Source organism: Copadichromis virginalis, linkage group LG7, assembly GCF_057382275.1.
Source record: "Copadichromis virginalis isolate Kocher_CV1m ecotype Utaka linkage group LG7, C_Virginalis_male_GT1.1, whole genome shotgun sequence".
NCBI classification, from domain to species: Eukaryota; Metazoa; Chordata; class Actinopteri; order Cichliformes; family Cichlidae; genus Copadichromis; species Copadichromis virginalis.
In genome coordinates, this window is record NC_140624.1 from 51120056 (window position 1) to 51140914 (window position 20859).

General features: G+C 41.7%; 1 protein-coding gene and 1 long non-coding RNA gene across 3 annotated transcripts; one reads left to right on the forward strand and one right to left on the reverse strand.

Moving 5' to 3' along the window:
* Positions 1–299: 299 nt before the first annotated feature.
* Positions 300–14941, reverse strand: LOC146706043 (uncharacterized). 2 transcript variants are annotated; one of them, XR_014921443.1, is made up of 7 exons: positions 14735–14941; positions 14212–14317; positions 13136–13312; positions 8882–9007; positions 8336–8563; positions 1150–1349; positions 300–769 (listed from the first exon to the last, which is right to left on the reverse strand). It is a non-coding gene; the product is annotated as an uncharacterized LOC146706043 (long non-coding RNA). The 2 variants fall into 2 exon arrangements; XR_014921444.1 differs by lacking the exons at positions 300–769; positions 1150–1349; positions 8336–8563; positions 8882–9007; positions 13136–13312 and adding an exon at positions 13681–13764.
* On the forward strand, positions 1739–20179 carry thbs4b (thrombospondin 4b). The gene is made up of 22 exons (XM_085464034.1): positions 1739–2027; positions 5749–5946; positions 6323–6582; positions 6700–6802; positions 6935–7017; positions 7135–7186; positions 7556–7707; positions 8474–8611; positions 9813–9890; positions 9985–10137; positions 10214–10318; positions 10408–10515; positions 13179–13338; positions 14227–14345; positions 14815–14867; positions 14960–15153; positions 17221–17399; positions 18010–18058; positions 18160–18356; positions 18467–18639; positions 18820–18959; positions 19286–20179. The coding sequence occupies exons 1-22, from the start codon at positions 1949–1951 to the stop codon at positions 19342–19344; spliced, it is 2832 nt and encodes a 943-aa protein (XP_085320160.1). The 5' UTR covers positions 1739–1948; the 3' UTR covers positions 19345–20179.
* Positions 20180–20859: the final 680 nt, after the last annotated feature.

Here is a 20859-nt window from a genome sequence, read left to right on the forward strand (position 1 = left end):
GGGCAGGCATCCAGTTTTTACTCTAGTGTGACAGAACCACAAACCAGTTCATTATGAGTTAAGAAAAATGTTGAGTTTAATTAAAAAAAAAACCAAAAAAACATCTTAAATAAAAAAACATAAAAGGTGAATCTGATTAAAATTAAATGTGATCATAAAATATCTGTAGTTTCTTCATTTTTCCTACAATAAAACATCTTTTGCTTTGCTGTTAATGCCTCACCTGCCTCCTATTATGGACATTTAATCACTCTTGTTTTTTGACCTGTTTGTCTTGTCTTTGTTTTGAGTTGAAAGGTTTTAAAAAATGCGAATTGTCAGACCTCCTCTGAGCGAGGGAACAGCTCTCAGTGTTGTTTTATGTTCCGTAAAGCCGTAACTTGAAGTCGGCTACGTAGTACTTATTGGTAACACAGTACGTTTTGTTGTTTTTGGAGTTGCAGCAGCGTTGTAATCTTTAATGTCTGTTACACGTCATGTAAGTTGAGTTACGAGTGTGGGTATGAGGGTCTCGGGATTTGGTTGTATCGATGTCACAAATAAAAATAGTCAGGCGATGGTGTCAGACACATTTGGGCTTTAGTTTTATCTCTGAGCCAGCTGCAGCGCTCACTGTCTGACCTCATCAACCGCACCATGATGTGAGTCAGTCCAGGGCCTCCAGCAAACTGATGTGGTCTGTTGAGCTCCTGGCTTGGGCTGCCGACCACGCATGGAGGTCTGTGGAGCTTTCTGTCATCCAGAACCCCGACGCCTGCAAAGCATCATTCTAAAAGCCAATCAGAGGGCAGATAAAACTCTGAGTGCCCTGCTGCTGACTGAATGGAGTCTGTAACAGTTCACAAGCATGAAAAAAACCCCAAAAAACAGTGCGGCTGTATTCTGGATAACCACAAGGAGCACCTGTATTGGCGTATGGAAACTGTGACTCATTTGGTGTTGTTTGTTGCTATAGGTACTCGTGTTTATGCTTTTAAGTGGGAACATCATCTTGTAGCCACTAAGACTTGAAAGAGTACAACATAATTAATACAGGTTCTGTGGTAACATGGAATTAGGCTGGAGGAACTTACTTAAAAACATAAAATGGAACAGTTAAAGAAAGAGGGAAAAACAAGCAAAGCATAACTCTGACCTGAGCTTCCTCACCTCTACCAACTGTGGCCGGTCACGCGGTGCCAGACATGCTGACGACCCGGAGGCCATGTGAGCCAGCAGCCTGTCTGAAGCTCTACTGGCCGCTTAACGCGGCTTGTTGAGGCACGAGCAGCAGAGCGCTTGTTTCCTGACCTTGCCCAGGGATGGAAGTGGCAACCAGGGGCAGATAGGAAAGGTGTTACATCTGATCCCTGTAAGGAAAGTTAAAAAAAATCTGTCTTTTAGTTTTTTCAGGCAGAGTGTTAATAAATACTAGAAGTCTGTTTGCTGGAAGTGGGAAACACATTTTCAGAAATTCACCCCAAGCTTGAACTCAAGAGTCTAAAAATATTCTGACTCCGGTCTGGTTTGAAACGTGTTTTTGGTGGCCAAACGTGGGTTCCTAGACTCTAAAGGGAGCAAACCGTGTACAGCAGATTTGTGAAGGCGCCTGTGGGAATTGGTAGCAGCCAGCAGGAGCCAATGCAAAGAGTTTTCCCAGGTCACTCCTTCTCTGCATGGGGCCGCCTGAGGAGGGTTTTAAAAGCAGGTTCTGGCCCTGTTGCTCCTCCCTCAATAAGACTCCTACAATCCCTTCTTCACACACTCTCCCTCTCTCTCTCTCACACACACACATAAAAGCAGTCAGCACCCTCTATTAGGCTTAACATGACAGTTTTGCCTCATTTTTGATTCAGAAAGGAAGACAAGTACACAGATACGCCTCAACGGGGGGAAACTGCTGGAGTTTCAGACACATTTAAGTAGCTACAAAGAGAACTGCAGATCTGGGACCAGTTGGAAGGACAAAATGAACGTGTGGACGGCCCTCACACTGGCCTTGCAGCTGCTATTAAAAATGTGCTTACACGTGGAAGCACAGGCTTTGGGTGAGTGTCTTTTTTTCTTTTTTTGAAGTGTTTTGAGTCGCTTTTATGTCAGTTATTTAAATGTCACTGCATTTTTTTTTATTTGGATTATATGGTTGCTGCTTGGGATGACAAAAAAATCAAGAAGTGGAAAAACATCTTGCCTTTTTTTAGGTTTACACAAACACACATAAGGAACGATGTCTTTAAGGTTTCTTTTTTCTTTTTTATTTCTGACACCCTGCCTGCAATGTAATCGTCCATTTTCATTAGCTGTCAAAAAAGATTCAATGGCTCCACCTCTCAGTATTTTAACACACTTATGTATGAGTTTTAATGCATTATGGATGAAGCAGACACTGTGAAAGAGAATATGATATGCAGGCCCAAACACAAAAAGATCAGACAATGTGTGTGATACTCGCTGAGGTGCGAATAAAATGCTAAATATCCCAGTGAGTTGTAGAAGATATGGGGCAGTCAAATGCTTTTATTTGGGCTGGGTGTGTGTGTTTCTGACAGGAAGCAGGCAAAGATAAGAAAAAAATATTAAAAGTAGACAAAAGTTTGAGTATTAAATCCCACCATCTTTCCGCTGAAGTAAAGACATCCTGATTTTGATATCCATCTAGCCAGATCTGCTTGATTACTTCGGCTCGGGAGATTCAGCTTCCTGGCTCGAAAATCCCAGCTGGGTCACACACATGGGAATAATCAGAGATGATCTGGGTGCAGTACTGAAGTTCAAGACTCTCTTCTCTCTCACACTGTCTGACACGCGCTTGCAGTCACACACGCACGCGCCCGCATTTATTCAAGGTCACACACAAACTCGGGGCTACGCGACGCATAGAAATGTTGGCGTTTAGAGTTTATCGCCCTTCTTGCAAACCCCACCAGGTGATTGATGGCATACCTTTAAAATGCCCATTAATCCCTGGAGTCTTTTGGCAAATAGGTGCCTGATGGTATGTATAAAACAAGTCCAGATTAATGGAGTTTGTCATCTATCATTTCTCAGGCTCATTGTCTGCGTGACCACAAAACAAGGAGTGAGATCCATTTAAACCAGCCAAGTCTGGTTTTAGGTGCTCAAAAATGACATTCCATAAGCGTTATCTATGTTATTGATTAATATTAACATCTCAAGGATGGCTCACTGAGAGATGATATTACTGAAGTTTAAAGCGGACTCTCTTTCCTCTGGGCCATCCTCCAGGCCGAGCTATATCAAACTTTAAAATGAGGTAAAAGGGGGGAATATCCAGCTCTGCTTATCTTTGCAGAGTTTATGGTGAGTCTTAACTCACTGTTTAGCTCAGCTGACAAGTTCAGTTCAATTCAGTTTTTACTTATATAGTAAAGGTGCATTATATTGTAAAAAAAAACAAAACCCTACATTAATAGAGCAAAAAACCAAACAATCAAATGCCCCTCTACAAGCAAGTAACTGGCGACAGTGGGAAGGAAAAACTCCCTTTTAACAGGAGGAAACCTCCGGGACAAACCAATAAGGAGTCCACCACAACTAGTTGGGGTTGAGAGGAGGGGGACAGGACGAAAGACACGCTGTAGAAGAGAGGGGGAATTAATGATAACAGGTGGCAGAAAGTCAAAGCCAGCAACTTTTTTCCATTCATTTTTCTTCCGCTTACAATTCAAATGTCAGCGTGGATCTAAGAACAAAGCTGAAAGTAAACGTAACCTAAATCAGTGATAATGACAATAACACATAGAGTTTCTGTGTTTACGTGAATATATCTTTCTGTAAATGTACACACGGCTAGCTGATTCATTGATTCACGTAGGCTGCACTCATCCAACAGAATATATTTCATCCAGTTTATTTAGTTTCACTTTTTAAGAATAGACACAGTGTCAGCGCAGAATCATGATGGTCTCCTGGAGAAATACACATTACAGAATACTGCTCTGTGTTTACAGTGGGGGGGAAAAGCTTTTGGACACTGCTCAATGTGTGCTTTGTTCTTGTTTGAAGCTGCGACATCAGTGCAGTGGGTTTCTGGGTTTATGACAACTCCCCATGTCAGCACAGACCATGTGATCTGCTTTCCAACATTATCGCACTGTAATGTTAAAGATCGAGGGTATTAACAAGTAAATCAATTAAAAACACATACAGCAATGCAAAAATAGCAAGAGAAATGCTGAAAGCACGTTTTTACTTAGTTTATACTTATTTTAGTTTAGTTTTTACTCAAGTTTATTCAAGACTTAATGGAAGCCAAAAGGAAAGCTAGTGTCAGAAGTAAAGTAGGAGTGCACGTGTAGTTACATTTGTAAACACTTACACATCTTAAAAGTGACAATATGCCATGTGATGTTTAAAAATGTCTAAAAAAATACACATAAAAGCCTAATATTGTTTGAATATCATGGTTTTGGTCCTGGGTAGCTAGATGACTCTTGGCTAAATGTGACTTTGCTTCTTCTGTTCTATACACTACGATGTTGTTAACGTAATTACTTCACTGCTGTTATGGCTGGCCTTTAAATATGATGCGATAAATTAAAGCTTGCCACACAGAAATGCTCGAGTGCGAAGCATGTGCTGAAATGCTAAAACAAGGAATGCCAGCCATTTGCACTCTTTACAGTAATCGCACCGTGACAGATTTATATGCTGGTGTTAAGGAAAGGTCAAGACACTGTTTTCCTTTATGGCTTTCAGCTGAACTAGTTTTATGAAGCTTGAAATCTGAGGTTAATCGGGGGGTGAAGTGAGACACTTTCTCAGGGTCTCCTGTGTAAGACAGCCCTGACCCTGCGAAGCCCTTTGTCCAGAAGACTGTGTGTGGATGCCACTAAAGACACGATGCACACATCGAGCTTCCTTTGTTCTCTTTTCTTTTCTTTTTTTTTATATATATTAAAAAGTTCTTATCTTGATAAAAACCAAACACAAAGGATTCGAAAAGCTTTACATTTTTAGTGGAAGTAGTGTTGACAGCACGGTGCAAGCAGGCATTTCGGTGGCTTAGTCTCACTTATCTGCGCACATATTTAAAGGCTCTGTGTTGTGTCTGACAAAACACAAGGGACCCCAGGCAGATGAGAGAGATAAAAGAAAGAGCGAGAGATCTCATCTGGGGCAATCTTGGCTGACAACAGTCAGCGGAAGCATTTGGGAGCAATTTCTGCTCCCTCACGACAGAGGGCCGTGCGGACCGTTTCAGTGGTACTTGTGTATTCACGATGGTGCAGATGCAGGACTAGAGATTCAATGCGCATCCTCTTGTGGTTTGCCCAGCTCCCAAGCCACTTTATTAAAAGGAGACTCTGACCATGAGCACCAGTGTTCTGCTCCTCTCTGGCTTTTTACTTTTAAATTGCCTGTCAGTTGAGTCAGAACATCTAAATTTCACTGTGCTTTTGTCTGCAAGCGGAAGCTCCATCTCATTTTACAATTCAAACAGTTTTAAAACAAACCTAAAAGAAGATCATAAAAACAGCACACATCTAACGTCACTGTATGCTGTTTACTTACAAATCCGCCTCCTTTTGATTTGCCTGAGCCGACCCAGCCTGCCAAGTTTGCGCTGACTGATTGACACAGCGTCTTGCTAGAGCATCTAATGCTGGGTCAACATCATCATCTTCTTCTTGTCGACTCGGAATGTGTTTACTCTCGGATCAGAGCACCGCTGCGGGTTGTAAATATTCACATCATCCATTACTCATGTGCTTTCCCGTTTCCCTGCCTTGCTATCTGTCTCAACAGTCTACGATCTGCTCACCTCACCCGACTGCCTGCCAGACCTGCTGCAGGGGGGCCTGACCGGGCAAGGGGTGAACGAGGCTTTCATCCTAACCTCCTTCAAGTTGCAGCCCAAGACCGGAACCACTGTGTTTGGCCTGCACAACCCCAGGGACAACAGCAAGTACTTTGAGTTCACAGTGATGGGGAAGCTCAACCGAGGTAGGAGGACATCAAAGAGGCGCTGGTTGTTTAAAGCTATGCCAATCAATGTCTTCATATTAAAAATGGATTAAACGTGATAATGTTTAAAGACTCTGCAGACAGACCTGAAATCCAGCAGACAGTGTTTGCCCCCACATAATGAACTGTACTGAGTTTGTGCCCCAAACTATTTTGGTTGTGGCCAAATAGCTACACAAATAATGACGTTGCTGTTGCTATGTGCTAAGACGCAATCCAAGCACAGATAGAGAAACAAATAGCAAACAATATCAATGCTTAACATCACATAAACCCTTTACAGCAACACAGTCAATTTTGCTCTATTCATTACCTCTTCTTCCTTCTTCCTCTTCCATGCCGTGTCCTCTTAAAGCCGTGTTACGGTACTTGAGGAGTGACAAGAGGATGGCCTCTGTCACATTCAACAACCTGGTGCTGGCAGATGGCCAGCAACACCGACTGCTGTTCCACCTCAGGGGGCTGCAGCAGCAGCAGCAGCAGGGGCCAGGTGGGGTGGAGCTGCATCTGGACTGCAGGCTGGTGGAGACAGTCAGGGATCTCCCTGCTGCCTTCCAGGGTTTGCCAGCAGGCTATGGCACAGTGGAACTAAAGACTATGCAAGCCAGAGAGCAGGTGAGCCATCGCTTACAATATTTCCACACAATAGTGAATGCCCTTCTGTCACGATAATGACTCTGTAGGTTTCCAGATGGCTTAGCTGTGCACTTTCACTCGATTGATTTTAAACAGGAAAGCTTAGATGAACTAAAGCTGGTGGTTGGGGACTCATTTGAAAATGTTGCGTCGCTACAAGACTGCCACTTCCAGCAAAGAGACTCAGTTCAGACTCTGGGTAAGGTTCTTTCTGTGGAAATGTCAGTGAAAACACTCTCAGCGATATGAAATGTTGAGTCAAAGGGGGGCAGACTCTGAGAAGCCCTTAGCTCTGTTTCAGCTGAATAAAATAACAGTCCTTCTCCCTCAGGGGTCAACACAAAGCAGCTGTCCAATCAAATGCTGGAGTTAACGAAGGTGATAAATGAGCTGAAAGACGTCCTAATTCAGCAGGTAACCACCTCTTAGCAGTCCCTCTGAGGCCACTTAATCTCTGCTCCGTCAATCCTGACCTCCCTGACAGCTCGCCTGACTGAATATAAACTTTTGTTCATTTTTGACCCGTTCCAGGTTAAAGAAACATCCTTTCTCAGGAATACCATCTCAGAGTGTCAGGCCTGTGGTAAGATAATGTCTATAGTAGCTGTCAGTCATTGTAGAGAGGAAAATTGAGGACCAGTTTCCAATTGTTTAATTTATCACAGCTGATCACTTTCTTTTTTTTCATTATCTCATGTTGTGTCACAATGCAAATTAAAATGGCACAAATGTGCACATTTTAATTTAATGGAAGACTTTCTTTTTGCTTTGTTTCTGCACTGACCCCTCAGACTCAAAACTCTCTCAATAAATTAGTTATCCTATTAGCAGATCGCACGTGATAATGGTATCAGTACATCCTTATCAGTATCCGTGCCTACATGATATTTTGATATTACTGAATGAATAACAGATGGTTAAAAAAAAAATCTTTATTTCCTCCTATTTAAAGGTCTAGGTGGCACAGAGGTGGTGAAGCCAAGGTGTGCACCGGGTGTCTGTTTCCGTAACGACATGTGTATAGAAACAGCAGAAGGTGTTGAATGTGGACCATGTCCTGATGGATACACTGGAGATGGTTTTAACTGTGATGATGTCGACGAGGTAAAGCTCAATATCGCTCTGTGTGTGTGTGTGTGTGTGTGTGTGTGTGTGCGTCTTGCCATGCTTCTGTCCTCATGACAATCAATATAAATTTACGACCTGTGGTGTAAGGGCAAACTGTCGACATCCTTTCGAGTATTTTATGGCTACTACTTGGGCTGCTGGTTTATGAGATTATAGCTAGGGTAAAGACAGATAAATGTTTTGAGTGTATCTATTTGGCATAGCAGCAAGTTCATATTAGTGGTTTTGGATCCCGATGAGAAACAGTGTGAATTAACAGGCTGCGATTAAGGAGTACACTCAAATACACCTTGATGTCACTGAATAATGGTGGCTCCAGAATTGATCCATAAATGACTTTTTTGACGATCTGTTTATAGGTGAAAGAAATGCATCTCACTGTATTTTTCACCATTTTCAGCATATACAGACTGAATGGCAGTGGGTCCATCAAACTGGAACATGAGAAGCAAAGATATTTCACACAGGCTAATGTTCTATAATTTAGACTATGACCAAAAAAAGCAGGTAAAGGTAGAACTTTCTAAAACAAGATGGAGAACCTTATAAGGATGGCAATACAAGATTGCGTGTTTGCCTGTCTGTCTTTTCTGTTTGCACTGACCTCTTTTCTGAGGACTGGGCCCTTCAGCATTCTCTTTCTTGCATGAGCAATGTCATCAGACCTAAAAGCTTTTGGGGAGAAGCCCTTTGAGAACCACATACATTTTGCAGCTCAACAGAGTTCATGTCCTTTCTGCAGTGTCAGTTTAACCCCTGCTTTCCTGGAGTGCGCTGCGTCAACACTGCCCCAGGCTTCCGCTGTGACGCCTGTCCGCTGGGCTACACCGGCCTGCCAGTGGAGGGTGTGGGCATAGTGTACGCTCAGACCAATAAACAGGTAAGACAGTGGATGCATCATGAAGGAAACAGAATATTATTATCAGTGTATATCAAAAAAGACACACACACATACACAAAAATGGACTTAAATGTAGTCTGAATCCAGCAGCAGATTGCAATATGTTGTTGATCTTACCATAAAATTATTTATTTAAGCATTTAAACAATAAAGGAGGGTTCTCACTTTAAAAGAGCAAAAAAGTTCAATCAATAAATGTGCCAACACAAGTGACTTTTACTTTAGGTGTTTAAAAAAGTTTGCACAAACCTATGGGGGTTTTCACTGGAGTCCAGTCAGCCAGTAGATCACGTCTGTCAAGCTCATTAGATATCATGTGCTGCATAGAACCCACTTTGACCTCAAGAGGGCCGGGCCATTGAATCCTTGAGATATCTTAATATAAGGAAAAGGGCAATTTCAGTGGTAAATCTCAGTTTTTCTACCTGAAATGCAGCTGTAGTGAATGAAAGAAATCTATTGGCACAAGTAATTGTTTATTAATTACTTAATTACTTTAGTGTTGTGTAAATGGCCACGGGCACGGTCTTTATCAGTAGGAAAAATTGCATTACTTTTACAAATGAGTTAAAACTCCAGAGTTTTACCCAACTTCACTTTTTTCCAACACCATACAGTGGGTCGGTTTGTCTTCTCCGGGCCAATTCTGGCCCCTGTGCCTTATGTTTGACAAACTTGGTCGAGAGCAATGAAGACACCAAATTTAAAACATGAAGAAAACATAACTTTTCCACTTCGTTGGACTGCTTTCATTATCTCCATCATGTCACACAGGATTAGCCACTCTAAATGTTTATCTTGATGCACCAGATCCTGATTGGCGGGAACAGATGGATATCGTTTTTTTAATTTGCTGATTTACGTTCTACTTCCATGCTTATTTATTGCTCCGAATTTGTAAATATGACCTGCAGTCTGCAGCGTGTTATTTACCCTTTTAATGCATTTTAGATTCCTACAAAATAAACACCTAAAATACCCGGTGTGCATAAATTACTCCCACTTTAATTTGTGCTCTAATACTGTAAGTATTATAAAGCACAGCTTCAGCTGTTTCGGGGCTTTAGAGGATTTATATGGCATCCTTTGTTTTGTTTTGGGGCGTATTTTTTACACTTATTTTTGGAGCAATTAAATCTGAACAAGTTGTTACAGTCTGCTCATTTTTTTTACAATCCAGGTCTGCGATGACATCGATGAATGCAAAGGACCTGACAATGGAGGCTGTACTGCAAACTCGAACTGCCACAACTCTGCGGTAAGAACACCGTTGATGTATTGTATGACCATTACTACAGGTCTTTATTGCTACTCAAAGATGCTCATGTGCAGTTGTGATAATTCCCGCACAGGGCTCCTATCACTGTGGTAGCTGTAAGTCAGGATTCACAGGAGATCAGGTGAAGGGCTGTAAGCCGGAGATCAGCTGTGGCAACAGCCTGACCAACCCCTGTGATGTCAACGCTCAGTGTATTGTAGAAAGAGACGGATCCATCTCTTGTCAGGTAATATTCTTCATCACTCAAATGCTTATGTGCAGTATATGAATGAGTTTGTAAGAAGCTTCATTTGTCTTGTCAGTGTGGAATTGGCTGGGCTGGAAATGGATACCTGTGTGGAAAGGATACGGACATTGATGGATATCCAGATGAGAAACTCAAATGCAAAGATCCAAACTGCAGAAAGGTAACCATGGTGCAAGTTGTCAAGATTAGCAGCTTTGCTGTGGCAGGTATATCTTTATTTAATCATCATACTGTCACATGTCTTTGCAGGATAACTGTGTCTTTGTTCCTAACTCTGGTCAAGAGGATGCCGACAGAGATGGTTATGGAGATGCCTGTGATGAAGATGCAGATGGCGATGGTATTCCAAACGAACAGGTCGGTGGCTATCTCGCAACAAATGCCTCTAAAACATATTATACCTAAAGATTCTCATTTTTGTTTGTCTTGCTAATTTTCCTAGATTGATTAAGCTTGTAAAAGTACTAATACCTCCTATGTGTATGTGCACTAAAATGACTGCTGCTCCTGGCAGACGGTTATTTTACGACTGTAAAGTGGGCAAAGGGGCTAGCCTAGCTCTGTCCAAAGATTACAAAATCCACTTGCCGCTGTTTTCCAAATTCACCTATTAACATATCATATCCACAGACACCACATTTATGCACAGAAATGTGGATGTAGCAACTTTGAGGTCACCCACTGGCTACCTTTACAAAGCCACAAGTTTGGTGTGGATACAACCATTTGCTGACATCAGGGGAATCGCTTGCTATTTAGATTAGCAAGATGCATTGGGATGCTAATGCTGGCTTACGAAAAAGACTTAAAGCAAATTAAACTGCCTGGAGAAACTGAACATCCGATATTTAGAGTGTGTTTAATTACCATCAAACAAAGCCAAAATCCTTTATAAAGTATACCTTTAACTCTTAAAGAGGAACTGCAAATTTTTATACTTAAGGGACAAAAGTTGCTGTTTGCTATGTGCAGAAATATGAGCCAAGTGGCACTGAATTCCCCCTCACCCCAAACTACAGGGAGTGCAGAATTATTAGGCAAGTTGTATTTTTGAGGAATAATTTTATTATTGAACAACAACCATGTTCTCAATGAACCCAAAAAACTCATTAATATCAAAGCTGAATGTTTTTGGAAGTAGTTTTTAGTTTGTTTTTAATTTTAGCTATTTTAGGGGGATATCTGTGTGTGCAGGTGACTATTACTGTGCATAATTATTAGGCAACTTAACAAAAAACAAATATATACCCATTTCAATTATTTATTTTCACCAGTGAAACCAATATAACATCTCCACATTCACAAATATACATCTCTGACATTCAAAAACAAAACAAAAACAAATCAGCGACCAATATAGCCACCTTTCTTTGCAAGGACACTCAAAAGCCTGCCATCCATGGATTCTGTCAGTGTTTTGATCTGTTCACCATCAACATTGCGTGCAGCAGCAACCACAGCCTCCCAGACACTGTTCAGAGAGGTGTACTGTTTTCCCTCCTTGTAAATCTCACATTTGATGATGGACCACAGGTTCTCAATGGGGTTCAGATCAGGTGAACAAGGTGGCCATGTCATTAGTTTTTCTTCTTTTATACCCTTTCTTGCCAGCCACGCTGTGGAGTACTTGGACGCGTGTGATGGAGCATTGTCCTGCATGAAAATCATGTTTTTCTTGAAGGATGCAGACTTCTTCCTGTACCACTGCTTGAAGAAGGTGTCTTCCAGAAACTGGCAGTAGGACTGGGAGTTGAGCTTGACTCCATCCTCAACCTGAAAAGGCCCCACAAGCTCATCTTTGATGATACCAGCCCAAACCAGTACTCCACCTCCACCTTGCTGGCGTCTGAGTCAGACTGGAGCTCTCTGCCCTTTACCAATCCAGCCACGGGCCCATCCATCTGGCCCATCAAGACTCACTCTCATTTCATCAGTCCATAAAACCTTAGAAAAATCAGTCTTGAGATATTTCTTGGCCCAGTCTTGACGTTTCAGCTTGTGTGTCTTGTTCAGTGGTGGTCGTCTTTCAGCCTTTCTTACCTTGGCCATGTCTCTGAGTATTGCACACCTTGTGCTTTTGGGCACTCCAGTGATGTTGCAGCTCTGAAATATGGCCAAACTGGTGGCAAGTGGCATCTTGGCAGCTGCACGCTTGACTTTTCTCAGTTCATGGGCAGTTATTTTGCGCCTTGGTTTTTCCACACGCTTCTTGCGACCCTGTTGACTATTTTGAATGAAACGCTTGATTGTTCGATGATCACGCTTCAGAAGCTTTGCAATTTTGAGACTGCTGCATCCCTCTGCAAGATATCTCACTATTTTTGACTTTTCTGAGCCTGTCAAGTCCTTCTTTTGACCCATTTTGCCAAAGGAAAGGACGTTGCCTAATAATTATGCACACCTGATATAGGGTGTTGATGTCATTAGACCACACCCCTTCTCATTACAGCGATGCACATCACCTAATATGCTTAATTGGTAGTAGGCTTTCGAGCCTATACAGCTTGGAGTAAGACAACATGCATGAAGAGGATGAAGTGGACAAAATACTCATTTGCCTAATAATTCTGCACTCCCTGTAGTACATGTCCATGCTAGGTTATTGTTTTTGGCTTTTTTCTGCTGTTGGCAAAATTACATGCTTAATGACACTGAGAAAAGTTAAAAGTGTGGGCAGTAGATGTCATTTATATGACCAAAAACTGTTTTGTTTTTAGTTCACTTCCAGGTTGTTGCAAAGCAACATGATGATTTTAACTGATATCCCTAACAATACGAATCGGGGACTAAGATGTACCTATGTGCTAAGTTTGGCTACTCCTAATCATGTTGACAGTACAGGCAGCCAAAGAAACAAACAAAAGATTTCATCTTTTATAATAAGATGCACAGTGATATCAATCTCATAAAAATCGAAAAGGTTTCAGCCCTGAAGCATACAGAGGCTTACGCTTTACCCACCATATTACCCACTCACATGACTCATAAATGAATATGTGCACACGCTCCTTCTTCATCAGGACAACTGCAGGTTAAAAGCCAATGTGGACCAGAGGAACAGCGACAAGGACAGCCACGGCGACGCCTGTGATAACTGCCGCCTGGTGGAGAACCCCGACCAGAGGGACACTGACGGTGATGGCAAAGGGGACGCCTGTGATGATGACATGGATGGAGATGGTGAGGAGAGAAATGACATCACTGATGCTGACGCTCTTGTTATATAATCAACATCACTGGAGGCTTTTGCTGTTATGACTTCTTACCCTGCACTCCCTTTTATGATTCCACTGCTGTGGTCTCGTAGTGAATTACTCACAAGGATGCATGCAACTTTTATAGTTAGTTACAGATCCCTTTGTTGTTTAAATGCATCACTTTATATTAGGATAGATTTTGTATGCCAGCTCAGGCTGAATAAACAACACCGTAAAGAAAAAAATAAATGATGAAAGCCGATAGCAGGCTGACCCCAAAGCGAGTACAACCTTTGATCACTCAGCAGCGAGATTATATCTCATGAAGCCCCCACAGGACAAGAAGATAGTTCTTCCTTCCACTGCTGCTGCTTGACCTTTATGCATTAGTAGTGCTGCTACTGCCTCCCTGTGATGAAGTAAAATACCATCTGAATGCAGGTTCTCCGGAACAACATAGAAAATGCAACAGTGCACCCTAGTGGTGATATTAGAAAGATCAGCTTATAAAATCATTTCTTTAGTGAGACAGCAGCATAAACCTATTGCTCGTGTTTCATGATAAAGATGACTCTGTCAGTAATACAGCTTGCTTTCCACAGGTATGCTGCTGTGATTATATTACAAAGAATACTGCTGATTATTTCCTGGAAAATAGTGGCCCAAACTCATATCTGTCTTTTAAAGCAAGGTATTCAGTCCACTGCCGCAGAAAGCAAACAAATGCACATCTTTACAGCTGACATGCAGGATTTACAGTCTTTGTTGACTTAACTGACTGCTCATCAAATTCTTTGCACATTTATATATTTTATAAACCCACTTGGTGGCAGTTTGAGTGTTAAATGAGTGTCACCTGATCGATGTGCAGGTCTGAAGAACTTCCTGGATAATTGCCAGCGTGTCCAGAACAGAGACCAGCTGGACCGGGATGGAGACGGGGTGGGAGACGCTTGTGACAGCTGCCCCGACATCCCCAACCCAAATCAGGTCAGTCATACAGGTGGATGTATGGCGGTCATGTAAATTAACTAAATACACTGACATAAGGATAGTTTATTTGATTTTGCTCGTAGTATTTAGTGTTTGATTCACTAGATTTATCTAACCACTATAGTTATGAGTGAGATATGAGATTTCAAATTCAACATCTTATGAAATACAAAAATATACTATCAACAAACACACTGTTGAAGTGCTTCAAACATTCTGTGCTCCGTAAAAAAACACTAACAGTTTCTTTGAAATAAAAGGAAAAATTATCTAATGATCAGAGAAAAGTCAGATAAATGCAGTTTGTTCTATAGTTTGCAGTTCTAATATGTCATTCAAAAGGTCCATATTACTGCTGAACGAAGCTGTTTGCACTGTGCATTTACCTTTACAAAAATAAGATCTTAACTGCAGGATTAAAGTTGTATTTTCACACTTGTCTCATTGCTGTCTGCTCTCTCTTCAGTCTGATGTTGATAATGACTTGGTTGGGGATTCCTGTGATACAAACCAAGACAGGTGATAACACTATCTTGATATCTACAGTACCAGTATAGCTTTTATTCATTTATTTCAATTTAACTCATGTCACTGCGTCGCTTCCTGTGTAGTGATGGCGATGGTCACCAGGATACCAAGGATAACTGCCCACTCGTGATCAATAGCTCTCAGCTGGACACTGACAAAGACGGGCTGGGTGACGAATGCGATGACGATGATGACAACGACGGGATACCGGATGTTTTACCACCGGGTCCAGACAACTGCCGGCTGGTACCAAATCCTGATCAGATTGATGATAACAGTGAGTTTCAGATTGTCCCCTGATAATTAAAAAAAATGAGTTTGTAGGGATGTTCAGTTGTTTTTGTTGAGACGTTTGGCTAAAAAGCAGATTGATGCTGAAAGATTAATGGTCATAATTTCGGGAGAACGTCTCTCTTCCCCCTGCACTGTTACTGACATTATTTATTTCACACCCACGCGGATCAAACAGTAGCAACCTTGGGCAGATTAAGTGGCAATTTTTGTGAGGAGAAAAAAAAAGCGCAATTTTTGCGAGCCTAAACTCATTCGCCAATTTTATGACTCGCTGTGACATTACTTGTGTGAAAATGGATTCTGAAACTAATGGGAGTGGAGTGTCAATTCAAATAAAGAGGGGCAAGGCCATTTTTTCCCAGCAGTCAGAGTTCAGCGAGGCAGAGTTAACAGACCATTACTTACATTATTACAACACACAACTTTTTCTTGTGTAGCCAGTTGTGGTAGTAGCACAGTTTTAATAGCCTAACAAAACTCAAAAGTCAGATATTTGCTTTTATTTAATAATCAGTGCCCTTTTAAATGTCATGTGTCCAAAGCTGTACTGTTAGACAAATGTATTTTTGCCAGCTAATATGTAGCATCTAGACCTATGAATTAAGAAATGGTATTGCTCCCTTTGATTTAGATTCGGTTTTCTTTTGAAGTTTATCGCACAGAGGGTTTTGTTTTTTGTAACTGCCATCCAGGGCTATTGCTGTCCCCTGTTGAGCAGAGACCAGAAAGCACGTAGCCTGTGTCGTGATTAAGGTTTCTTTCGTTTGTGTGTCGTCTGGTGGTTAGTTGCTGTTTGCTCCACACAACAAAGTGATTCATTCTTTCTGCCCTCACAGATTTTGTTTCCCCCTCGCTGTCATTCAGGGGCCTTTGATGTGTGGCACTCTCATAATTCCCACCAACTACATAAAAGCAAAGTGGTTCCCTTTGACATTGTAATCTTTTTTCTAGATTTCTACTCAATCGTGCACTCTGTGAGCCTGTACAAACTACTGTTACTGAAAGGTAGCAGTCCATTCGTAACATTATGTGTGGTTCAACATTACAGAATAATGTATGGTTATCACAAAATCCCAGTTGCAAACGTGGACGGCTTATGTTTGTGTCTCGGTACAGCATTTAGGAAGAATCAGACACATTCAGAGCTGATTTTGACTTATTAAAGACTCAGCGAGAAGCCATATCAGTATATGTCTGTCGTACTGGAGGGTGTGGACTGTAGTGAGCTTCACTAAAAGGTCTTAATTTTTCAGCAATTTTTTAAAAACTGTGTGACAACATTTAGTGCATCAATTCATCCATTTTCATGTGCTTATCTGGGACCGGGTTGCAGGGGCAACAGCCTATTCGGAGCAACCCAGTCCTCCCTCTCCCCAGCCACCTCCTACAGCTTATCCAGGGGCAAACTGAGGTGTCCCCAGGCCAGCCAAAAAATATAATCGCTCCAGCGTGTCCCCGTGATCTTTCACGGGGCCTTCTCCCTGGTGGTGCCCAAGAGACATCCTTGTCAGATACTAAAACCTTTCAGTGTTTAGTAGTGGCTCCACTCTGAGCCCTTGCTTGAATGAATGAATGAATGAATGAATTACTAGCCCCATCTCAGGTGCCCCTCAGAGAAAGCTCATTCTTGTCAGTCATTATCCATTCAGATTCAGGAAAGGAGAGAAGTTAATGGACCAGGTCACCCTACCCGGGGCAGGGTTACCGTAGCCCCACCCTGGACCCTGGCCTGTGGAGGGAGCTTGAAGGAGAGTGGCTGGTGGCTGGCCCTTAGCTCACATGGATTAAGCATAGGCCTGCCCTCCACCACCCACAGGAGTCACTAAAGGGGTCGGGTGAAACGCATCGAGCAGAGGCCCTGGCGGTCTATCCCCGGCTATCAAGGCTGGCTATTGTGTAGTGACAAAGTACAGTACTTGAGATCATTTATCCAATGAGGTTGCACAGCTTCTGAGATATTTTGATCATACACTATTGTGTTTCCAAAGTAAATTAAAGATTTGAAACTACTCATGCACCAAATTTTTAACTGTACTTTTTAACTTTTCAGGTGACGGTGTTGGAGATATTTGTGAGTCTGACTTTGACCAGGACAAAGTGATAGACAGGATTGATAATTGTCCTGAAAATGCCGAGATTACCTTGACTGACTTCAGGGCCTATCAGACTGTTGTGCTGGACCCCGAGGGCGATGCCCAGATTGACCCCAACTGGGTTGTTTTGAACCAGGTATGAACATTATTATCACTGATCATTCAAATTTATCCATCATAGGCAGATATTTTTATATACACATGCTTGACTTTACTTTTGTGATTTCCCCAAGTGTTTTGTTGTCCAGCTTTGCTGTTTTGGTTCACTCTTACCACTCTCCTTGAATAGATTTCTGGCCCAGCAGGCAGCCTTTTATTGCCAAAAAACTAAAAACCCACGCTACACTACATGTTGAGACACACTTAGTCGGTAGCTGATGAACGTGTTGGTGCATTTAGCAGCTAATGTTCAGCAAAGGTTGCCCTCGGGAGCTGGAAGAACAGAAAAATTACGCTGAAAGCAGGGTGCTGATCTGTATTCAGTTTGTGGCCAGAAACTGAAAAAAAAATCAGAGCTGCTAAATGTGTATATAGGGCACTTGCCAGATCAACTTGAAAGGTCGTGTTGTTCACAGTGTGTTAAAAAAAAGAAAAGAAAAAAAAGAGTCACGGCAGCTTTAATTCATGGCCTAAAAAAAGTACGTGTGCAAGCACATTTTAATAAACCTGAAATGCAAATACAAGCTTTTGAAATTAAAAGTTTCACGGTGCATCATTCATCATTAAAAACATCTCTTCCTTATCAGGGAATGGAAATCGTTCAGACCATGAATAGTGATCCTGGACTTGCTGTCGGTAAGGTGTATTTAGCTTTTTTACCTGAATATCACTTTTAGTGTTGTGTGCAAGAAACTACTCGTCGTATCTAATGCGCTAATTACTCTTTCTGATGTCAGGTTACACGGCTTTCAGCGGCGTGGACTTTGAGGGGACTTTTCACGTGAATACAGTCACTGATGATGACTACGCTGGCTTCATCTTTGGTTACCAGGACTCATCCTCCTTCTACGTGGTGATGTGGAAGCAGACTGAACAGACCTACTGGCAGGCAACCCCCTTCAGAGCCGTGGCCGAGCCCGGCATACAGCTGAAGGTGAGAGGGCGAGTCATCTCACTTTAGTTTTACTCACTCGACCTGTTTTACACATTCTTGTTTTCCTTCTGCTTCTACAATCGCCTTACTTGTCTCTGCTTCTGCGTTAGGCTGTGAAGTCTAGATCAGGCCCCGGCGAGCATTTGAGAAACTCACTGTGGCACACGGGAGACACCACCGACCAAGTGCGCCTGCTGTGGAAGGACCCGAGAAATGTGGGCTGGAAGGATAAGGTGTCCTATCGCTGGTACCTGCAGCACCGCCCACAGGTTGGATACATCAGGTATTATAAAATTCTTACGGCTTCCTAAATTTTCTTGCCAAGAGCAAGATGAGACGGTCAGCATTGTGTGTAGGTGCAAACTGTATGTTCAGCCATTGGAAAGCCAGGCTGGCTGTTTCTTAGTCTTAATAGTTGTAATTTAATAACTAAGGTAAAAATCCCTTGTTGTGCTTTGTGCAGAGCCCGCTTTTACGAAGGAACTGAGCTGGTTGCAGACTCCGGCGTGACCATCGACACAACCATGAGAGGAGGACGACTTGGCGTGTTCTGTTTCTCGCAGGAAAACATTATCTGGTCCAATCTGAAATACCGCTGCAATGGTAAGGAAATCAAACGTTGCAACATAATTTACAAATGGGATAACAATGCTAGAAAACTGTCAGTAGCTCCATCCTAATTTGGTGTTTAGTGCAGGTAATTAGCAGAAAACTATGCTAATATGCTGATCAACATTTTACTAAAGGGCTTTCTCAGCCTCACGGAATGTGCAGCATCTTGCTGCATGACCTCTGAGACTAGTTGTCTGCAACAGCTTCATATTCCATCTTGTTACATAAAGACTGCAGCTGTGAAGAGAATTCGTTTGACCTCACTGCATATGAGATTTTAAGCTTGTCTCATAACGCCTAACTTGTCACTTCCGCAGACACCATCCCGGAGGATTTCCAGGAGTTCAGCACTCAGCATGGCGTCGACTCGCTCTAAAGCCAACGCGGAAAAAAATACCACTGCAGAGCTACGAGGAATGCATCAGTGTGTACGTGCGAGTGTGTACGTGCGAGTGTGCGCACGTTTGTGTGTGCGTGTGTGGATGCCTGTGTCTGTGTTTTGATGTTTATGGCTTTTGTGCATACATGGCCACAATCTTTGTACTGTGTGTGTATTTTCTCATGCTGTCTCATTTCTCTTAAATGTCTCGAGCTGAGCTTTTAGGTTTAATGGATTTTATCAAATACATTGCAATATGCCCCCTTAGAAATCCTGCATATTTGATTTTTACCCTTTGGTATCTCTCTGTAAAACATAATCCTTTTCAAAGTTTCCTCATGCAAAAAGTTACAAACTGACATGCTGAAGAGTCTCTGGTGTAGATGTCAATGTGCATTTGATGCATTTGATCTCCTGCACAGTTATTTTAGTTATTTTACCCAAACTTCATTTTTTGCGTCCATATTCAGAAAATTCAAGTGTCTTTTATTTTGTCTTCTACTCTATACTCTTCTTCTCTTCCTCTTAGTGCCTTACTCGTGGTTAAATCATCTTGTAAGCTGAATCCTTACCAAAAAATGTAGCATAAGACACCATAGCGCTGCATACAGTTTTATTAGTTTTGTTTCCCCTATACTTGGAGTTGTTCTTTTATTATGATTTTTTCATAATAAATTCTACATTTTCCCAGGAAATAAAGTGAGATGTTATCATATAATAATTTTTACTACTACGCAGAAGTCATATTTGAACGCTTTTTGGGATATACAGTGCTTAGCAGATTTCTTAGACCACCTGTCATAAAAACCAAATAAAAAAACACGTCTTTACATTTATTGGCATGTAAGGAATTAAATTCACCTTTTTATACCCAAATTTAGCTGGTACATTTTCTTGTCAGAAATGGAAGTAAATAACTGTCAAAAGAAAAAGAAAAAAACAGGCTTTGCTGGGGTTTTTTCACCTTTTCTTGTATTTCAATCAATTTGAAAATTCATAGATAATAACAATAATTGTATTTTAGCATTTAAAATATAATTTCATCATTTGGATTAACCGGTAAAGAAATATAAAAATAATTTTGGTAATTTCCAGTACTATTAATATTGGACAGCTAGGTGGTGGGTCGTTGTGTTTGTGGGGTCAATTTTTTCTTTATGTTTTGTTTTTTATAATAGCTACCAGAAAATGGGCTGATCATGTTTCTGGTCTCGCTCACTCTAGAAGGCCAGTTTGGTTTTACATGGTTTTCTCTTTCTATTATTTGAACCTTGAGATTTTGATCATTTCACTTATATATATATATATATATATATATATATATATATATATATATATAAAACACCCAGCACGCCCCTGCGGGCGGTTTATCCTTCAAGCTCGGGTCCTCTACCAGAGGCCTGGGAGCTTGAGGGTCCTGCGCAGTATCTTAGCTGTTCCCAGGACTGTGCTCTTCTGGACAGAGATCTCCGATGTTATTCCCGGGATCTGCTGGAGCCACTCGCCTATCTT